The sequence below is a fragment of the Ochlerotatus camptorhynchus genome, unplaced genomic scaffold (genome assembly GCF_037179485.1).
Source record: "Ochlerotatus camptorhynchus isolate MF236.1 unplaced genomic scaffold, CSIRO-AGI_Acam_v1.1 ptg000434l, whole genome shotgun sequence".
NCBI lineage: Eukaryota > Metazoa > Arthropoda > Insecta > Diptera > Culicidae > Ochlerotatus > Ochlerotatus camptorhynchus.
In genome coordinates, this window is record NW_027040920.1 from 9,558,669 (window position 1) to 9,566,796 (window position 8,128).

The window sequence follows — 8,128 nt, forward strand, 5'->3', positions numbered from 1 at the left end:
AAGAAGAGAATGCGGTACTTCAGAAGTTCAGACCTTTTCATGACTGTACGCCTTAACCTAGGAGGAAAGAACGTCAAGAAGGACAACGTCAGCGAGGAATCATGGAGAAGAATATACAGGGAAGAAGAAAACACAACGTACAAAAAATATGAGAGGATTTTCACGGACGGATCAAAATCGGAAGCTGGAGTAGCATTCACGGTATATGACGACAACAGGAAACGTAAAGCAGCCGAAAGCATTAACAGCAACTTTACCATCACCAACGCGGAACTTCTAGCGATTCTCCAGGCGGTGGAAACAGCAAAGAAGGAAAACTACAAAAAAGCGGTGATTTTCACGGACTCAAGGAGCGCGTGCGAGATGCTCCTAAACGAGGACATCATCGCAAACAACTATATCGCTTGGGAAATCTACAAGGAGCTACAAGGTACGAGAGAAAACACCATCAAAATCCAATGGATTCCAAGCCACGTTGGGATTAGAGGAAACGAAGTAGCAGATCAAGCAGCGAAGCAAAAAAGCAGGGAGAAACAGACATTCTTCAACGGACTCACCATGGCAGATGCGCTGAGACTCAGCAACCTGGATGTTTGGGCAGACTGGAGCAGACGTTACAAGGAAAAATCAAAAACCAAAGGATGTTGGCACTTTAACCTAATGGAGACACCAGGTAGGAAAATCTGGTCACACGAGCTGCAACTGAATCCGGACGAAGTAAAAACCTTGAACAGAATAAGAAGTGGTCATGCACTCACCAAATCCAAAAGAGCCACGTGGGGATGGGAGATAGACGACCAGTGTGATTGGTGCGAAGTAAAAGAAGACATCAAACACATCCTATATGACTGTCCAAAGTTCAATATTGAACGAAACAAGTACCCGATACTAGAATACATGAAGCCAATCGAACAAGTTCTAATCGAGCTTTGTGAAGAAGAACTCAAACAGATCACAAGATTCATCAAGGAAACCAAAAGCCAAATTTAAATCAGGACAACACCATCAGCTAAAACCATGAACCAGAAACACGAAGATACGACACCCAACGAACAAGCGAAGAAGATTGTGGCGAGATGGACCAACCTATAATATGTATCTTCAACTCCTGGAGTAAAATGTAAATAACATTAACCAGTTTAATGAGAGAGGAGAGAGAGAAGGATTAGTAATTTTCATTTAATTCCACTACCTTATTTGCTTATCCTTGACAGATACGCGTATTTCGTCTACAATGTGCAGACTTCTTCAGTGTCTTGTCGAGTATTAGTACAAGACACCGAAGAAGGCTGCACATTGTAGGCGAAATACGCGTGTCTGTCAAGGATAAGCAAATAAGGTAGTGGAATTAAATGGAAATTACTAATCCTTCTCTCTCTCTTTCATTATACAGGTATTCCACTAAGACGCCCACATTCATCAGGATTCTTTAACCAGTTGTTTTATTTAAATAGTGCTGTAAATTTAAGTGTCATGAATAGTAGCAAAAACACGTTTTTAAAATGTCCACAGAAAAACAAAAGTATGAACACACTTGTATGTGGATAGATGAGGGTTACCGCGATCTTTAGCCATACATACGAAGTACATTGTGATCATAACCAGGGGTTGAAACTGTTGACGTTTTTTACTACACTCGCTTCGTTGTCGTGCGCAACAGTCTGTTTTTATTCCTACACGCATGCTCTACCGTCGTCTCTCTCACACAACACAACCGGTAGAATAACATTCGAGAAAAAAGAAAATTATCAAATAACTATCATATGACATGAGTAATTTCGTTCTAATTCCTCAATTTGGTGTAAATTAAACCATTTCTGATCAGAAATGTTATTCCTAGGACATCATTGCTTGCTATTTTCAGAATTCACACAAGCACAACACCAGCAGCTCCTCTTATGAGAAAAACTAAAATACATACATTCGTGACGGTCTTCGGCGACAGTGTCATATGACAGAGCCTGTCGTATGACATTTGAGTTTGGTACTGTAATATGATAGCTTGTTTTCCAAGTGTCGGAGGCAAAAGCAGTCGATTATCACAGAAAATGTGTCGACTACCGTGACCGCTTACAAGACTGATCATAACCAAGTGTACTCCTAATAGCTACGATACATTTACATATGTTAAGATATTTTAACCAAATTTATGTAAAATTAGACCTAAGCGCTAAGGCAATAAAATCTTCATTTTACAAACACTATCTACTTACAAGTTAAGTGACCATGTATAAAGAATTATAGATTTTCCAAATTTTATCTTCAAATTCCCGGATTCTTTCCGCTAACATTCCCGGTTTGCTAGCCACCCTGAGAACCTAAACTGAAAAAGATTAAGAATTTTAGTTAAATTTGAAATAAATTTGAAATTTTGGGATATTTTCAAATAGTTATATTTATAGGTTTTCTAGGGGAAAGTGCTGAAGTATTCAAGGGTTAATTCAGTAGCTTAAACGACCTGCGGCAGAAGTCTTTTAGATAGAAATAAACCAACACACAGTTGATGCAATCTCGAGTACTAATCTTTTCGTTTTGATAACACACTATCCTAACAATTTTTCATCTGTTCTGTAACGCATTCTACAAGCTCACGCATTGAAAATGCCCACTGCACTACCGACAAAAAAAAAACGCCGTTACAAAATATCACAAATCAGTGTAGTAGTAGTTGTAATAGTAGTAGTTATTGCAGCACTAGACGATCGACTCGAGTGCCGATAATTGAATATATTGAACGGGACTTGCACCGCGAGGGCGGCGACAGCCCGATGACAGGAGGTTCGTACAAAACTTATTAAAACGTCCAGCAGTGCCAACAACAACAGCATCAGTATCTTGCTGTTGACCGCCGCCACCGTCATTGGCACGCTCGGACAAAGGGATGATATTCTAATCAGTCGTATGCGTTTACGTGGTTGTTGGTTTTGAGTAAGAGTTATACAATTTGATTGGCTATTACATCTAGGACTACGAATATCTTGATCTTCGTCACTGGTTTTCCGGGTACAAGTGCTACTAGTGGATAAAGTGTTTGACCGGGTGGCTGAATATTTAGCGATATCGATATCGTGCGAAAGTTGTACGAGCTTACCTTGGGCCAAATGTTATATCAGCAACCGTTGCCGCCGGGTTGAAGTGTCATCCAGCAGTACTGCGGAGGTTCGATCGTGGCGGCGCTGATTATGTTGATCGAAATTTGCTGCTGTTCTTGCTGGTTTATCGAGGAGCATCTGATGTGGATTCTGGTGCTGTTGCTTCAACTCCAGTGCTTCCAGAGCTCTGCTCCACTGTTCCAGTTCCGGGGGCAACAATTGTCACCTAGCACCGGATGCGCAAGGATTGTTTAAGTTCTTCTGGCCAGCGGGACCGGCGGAGCTGTTACCACTTCCGGAGCCGGCCGCACCACGCTCGTGGCGACCTCCGTGGTGATGGTGATGATGGTGATGACCGCCACGACGGTGACGATGACCACCTCCTCCGCGATAGTGGTGATGAGAATTGTGCTGCTGAGACTGGGCCGCATCGGCGTCTGCTGAAGCGCCGGGAGGTCCATTTTGAGGCCGATTTAAGCGGTTTCCTTGAAAACCTCGACTGCCTCCGGGGCCTGCCCCGGAATGTCGCGAAGTGTTTCCGCGATCGTGCTGTGTGGAACTACTCATCGACGATGCATTGTTCTGCTTCTGCAGCTGTTGCACCGGTGGGTGCTCAGATGCAGTGCCATCCTGCGAGGTTTCGTTTGTGCTTTTCGATGACTGAAAAAAATCGATTGCATTCAATAATCACATCAAGCATTCGAACTTATCACCAAATACTCACCTCACTGTTGGCATTCTCCGTTTCGATTGCAATTACATTGCCTTCCTCCGCGTCCAAATCTATAATCCCACCACGACTCTTCTGATGCAAATAGAGCCGATTCATTTGTGCCTGCAGCGATTTGAGCTCGTCGGTCAAACGAAACTTGGGAGCACTTGCCAGCTCTCTCGGCGGTCTACATTTTGTCAAAGGCTCAACGTCCACCTCGATCGGTTCCCTACAAACCGGACACAGGGCCTGATATGGTTTGGATTCCTTCTGCTTCCAAACCGGCATTTTTGCCAACTCCTCGTCGTAGTTTCGCTTCGAAGCATTCAAATGGCACGCCAAACAGTGACTGTGCAGATAGTGATAGCACATGGTTTTCGTAAAGGCATCCCCGTCCTGGAATCCGTACAGACAAATAACACACTGCCCCGATGGCAAATTGCTTTCCGTCAACTGTTCCCGAATGAGATCGATCAAATCGAACACCACCGGTTGCCCCACGGATTCGTCCAGCTTTTGCTTCACCGCTGCATCGATGCTGTTGATTATGTGATCATCCAGCCCGCGAGGATTTTTCAATTTTATACTCGGTTTCACATCCGGATACCCCGGTCCTGGAAGTACCTGCAGCGTGATGCACACATACTGACTGTCTACCTCTTCGCCTACCGTGGGAAACACGGTTGTTTCTATCATCTCCGGAATGCCACTAGGAAGAACAAAAAAAAATAAATAGACAAAGCCCTTGATTAGCCCAAAATTTGCAACTGCAGTTGTGCAATCGATTTTCTCCCCCAATTGCATCCTAGACAAAAAAGGAAACGCAAATCCTCGCTCCCTCTCAGTGTCACTTACCCACTGTTCCGAGTAATAGCAACATCCTCCATCAGAATCGCCTCCAACGATTCCACTTCGTCCATTAACCTGTGTAAAAAAATACACATTTTACAGTAAATCATCCCAAATTTACCATTGACGACAGGTTGGAAAATTCCGCTTCGGGGCGGAAATCGATTTTCCATCTGAGTTATTACTTACGCATCCATTTTCTACTCCTGCCAACAGTCTCGTAAAACTATTTCCAAAATCCGTTTCGCTTGGTCGTTAAACACCAATTTTCACACGACGAAAAACTCTTCCCCTGCTCACAAAAACCGTGAGGAAAAAATCAATTTTCCGACACTAGCCTTTTCCTGCGATGCACGTTTGTTCACAATCTGCCTTTGATATGCGCTCTCGGCTGTACGCTGCTGTTGCTTGTGAATGAAAACACTTTTCGCAGGCCAGTCACAAGACGGGACGATGTGAGGATAGAGGGAAACGCGGAGTCAATGCCCAAAACGGATCGATGGCCAGGGAAACTTCAAAATTCGTTCGATAAGAACTGAGGAGGCGCAGGAAACGGACAGAAAGAAAAACAACCGCATCAAAACCGAACCAAAACTTTTTGGCAGCTCTTTGTTGATGTGACGGAGGAGGTAAAATCGGTAAAATTGAGGAAATGTTCCATAGGCGTCATTGGAAAGTAGGGGCATAGTTACCAAAAACCCTTTTTTGAATACAGTCGGAATTAAGGCTGTGTTCCATTTGGTGAATTTTCACTTAAATTTGACAATTCAACCTGAACATTGCATTAGGTCCTGAGTAACATTGACACATTCTCTTCGTCGGCTTTCTCTTTGTATCCCCACGGCCATGTAAAGACATTCCCAGGTATTTTCAGCACACAGATCGATAAAAGAAGCTTTTATCTAGCATCTAATACAATTAAGTCCCTGCTCTCCCGCTTTGGTATTTGGTGACTACAATCAAGCTGGTCTGCAGTGGCGCTTTACAGACAGTGGCACACCATTAATTGATCCACTGCTTTCGCATATGCCGGTTGCTTGCTGTGCTCTTTTGGACGGTTTTAACTTTTACGGGTTCACACAAGTGAATACTTTTCCGAACCGAAATGGACGTTTGCTAGATCTTGTCCTGGCAAATGATTCCGCACTACCGGGCACTTCTGTTTCCTTGCCGGTCGAGCCACTGATTGATCTAGATGCCGATCATCCCGCTCTCGTCGTGTCATTTAGTTTACCTGCGCCGATTCTTTTTACGCCGTCATCTGAGTGCTACTCTTTGGACTTTCGCCGGGCCGATTATGTTGCATTAAACAATGCGCTTGCGGAAATTGATTAGCAATTTATCGAAACTGCCGCTAGCGTGAATGATGCAGTGGATTTTTTCACTGCTGCACTGGAAGATGCTATTTTCCGCATTGTCCCAGCTCGACGACCTCCGCTAAAGCCTGCATAGTCTAACCCACGCCTACGCGTGCTAAAACGTCAACGCTCTGCCGTCCTCCGAAAGTATTGTAACTCTCGCTCACCGTACTACAAACGACTGTTCAATTTTGCGAGGCGTAGTTATCGAAATTACAATCGTTTTCTCTATAATCGACACGTGAGACGCACGGAAGCGAACCTTAGCACGAATCCGAAAAGTTTTTGGTCGTTTGTCAACTCAAAACGGAAGGAATCCGGATTGCCTTGTTCCATGTTTCTCGGGAATGACTCGGCTAATAGTGAAAGAGAAAAATGCGACTTGTTTGCTCGTCATTTCAAGCAAGTGTTCAACGATTTCTCCGCTTCGCCAACACAAGTGCTGGATGCTGCTGTTGGGATGCCACGTGATGTGTTTAGTTTCGTTATTCCGCGCATTTCAGAAGACATGGTGATAGCCGCAACACGCAGACTGAAGCTCTCGTTCGCCTCCGGACCTGACGGCATTCCGTCATCAGTTCTAAAACGTTGTGTAGCCAATCTCTGTCTTCCACTTGCGAGACTATTCAATCTCTCGGCACAGCAATGTGAGTTCCCCTGCCGCTGGAAACTTTCTTTTCTGTTCCCAGTGCACAAAAAAGGAGATAAACGGAATGTCATAAATTATCGTGGAATCACCTCCCTGTGTGCCTGCTCAAAACTGTTCGAGATTATCATAAATGGTGCTCTGTTCACACGCTGCAAAAATTATATCGATACAGAACAACACGGTTTCTACCCGAAGCGCTCCGTGTCCACGAACCTGGTGCAGTTCACTTCTAACTGTCTGCGATGCATGGATTCAGGATGGCAAGTCAATACTGCGTATATGGATCTAAAAGCTGCATTTGACACGGTGAACCATAATATCCCCAACAAACAATTTGAGTTGATCAACAGCTGATTAAGCTATTTTTTAGCTGAAGAAGCTTGTTTTTGCCTGAATAAACTCTTATTCAACATTCAATGTTTGTTGGGTCTTGCTGGCCAAGCTGGAGATACTTGGCATCTCGTCAACTGCTGTGGATTGGTTCAGATCTTACTTGGTGAATCGCTATGTACATGTCACGATTGGCGCGTCGGAATCGGATGTTTTCTCAAACAACTCGGGAGTCCCGCAAGGCAGTAACCTAGGACCGCTACTATTTTCGATCTTTTTAAACGATGTCGCCTTGCTGATACCATCAGGATGCCGGCATCGATACGAAAATCTACAAAATTATTAAAAGCCTCTCGGACTGCTGGGATCTCCAGAATATGTTAGGTATTTTTGCTGACTGGTGCTCAAGAAATTTGATGAGTCTAAGCATAGAAAAATGTAACATTATTTCCTATCACCGAAAAATCGAACCAATCATGTTTGACTATGTTCTCTACGGACGCTGTCTTGCTCGTGTAGAGCACATAAAGGATCTTGGCGTTACCTTGGACTGCAGACTCACTTTCAGAATCCACTACAATGACATCATCTCCACAGCTAATCGACAATTGGGCTTTATTTTCAAAATTGCCGACGAGTTTCGTGACCCGCTATGTCTCAGGTCACTTTACTGCTCGCTTGTGCGATCCTTATTGGAGTCAAGTTCAGTTGTTTGGTGCCCTTTCCATGCTAGCTGGATCACTAGAATTGAATCCGTTCAACGCAAGTTTGTGAGATATGCTCTTCGTTTCCTCAACTGGCGTGACCCAACGAACTTGCCACCGTACGAGAAGCGTTGCCGTCTCCTGGGAATCGAGCCATTAGAAGTGAGACGGACGGTCGCTCAAGCTATGTTCGCTGGAAAGCTGCTTACAGGTGACATTGACTGCCCAACACTGCTGTCACAGCTAAATATGTATGCCCCTGAGAGGTCTCTTCGTCAACGCGACTTTCTGTTTTTGGAACCACGGAGCCGGAATTATACACAACACGAGCCAATTCGAGCAATCAGCCGGCAATTCAACAACTTTTTTTTTATATGTTCGACTTCAATGTATCAGCTGACGTGTTTCGTCATCGGCTACTTGGCCTTTTCCGT

The 8,128-nt window shown here is 44.2% G+C and overlaps 2 protein-coding genes across 3 annotated transcripts; one reads left to right on the plus strand and one right to left on the minus strand.

Annotated features, from left to right (window-relative positions):
• The first annotated feature begins 224 nt into the window (after positions 1-224).
• On the plus strand, positions 225-1,162 carry LOC135711585 (uncharacterized). The gene has a single exon (XM_065234459.1). The coding sequence runs from the start codon at positions 364-366 to the stop codon at positions 988-990; it is 627 nt and encodes a 208-aa protein (XP_065090531.1). The 5' UTR covers positions 225-363; the 3' UTR covers positions 991-1,162.
• Positions 1,163-2,285: 1,123 nt separating this feature from the next.
• On the minus strand, positions 2,286-5,225 carry LOC135711586 (E3 ubiquitin-protein ligase RNF25). 2 transcript variants are annotated; one of them, XR_010518497.1, is made up of 5 exons: positions 4,843-5,225; positions 4,660-4,728; positions 3,817-4,513; positions 3,092-3,752; positions 2,286-2,323 (listed from the first exon to the last, which is right to left on the minus strand). XR_010518497.1 is itself a non-coding variant. In XM_065234460.1 (4 exons), exons 1-4 carry the CDS (start codon positions 4,848-4,850, stop codon positions 3,315-3,317), a joined length of 1,212 nt encoding a protein of 403 aa, XP_065090532.1. In that variant the 5' UTR covers positions 4,851-5,225; the 3' UTR covers positions 2,292-3,314. The 2 variants fall into 2 exon arrangements, 1 of the variants encoding a protein (XP_065090532.1); XM_065234460.1 differs by having other exon boundaries at positions 2,292-3,752.
• Between the last annotated feature and the right edge of the window lie 2,903 nt (positions 5,226-8,128).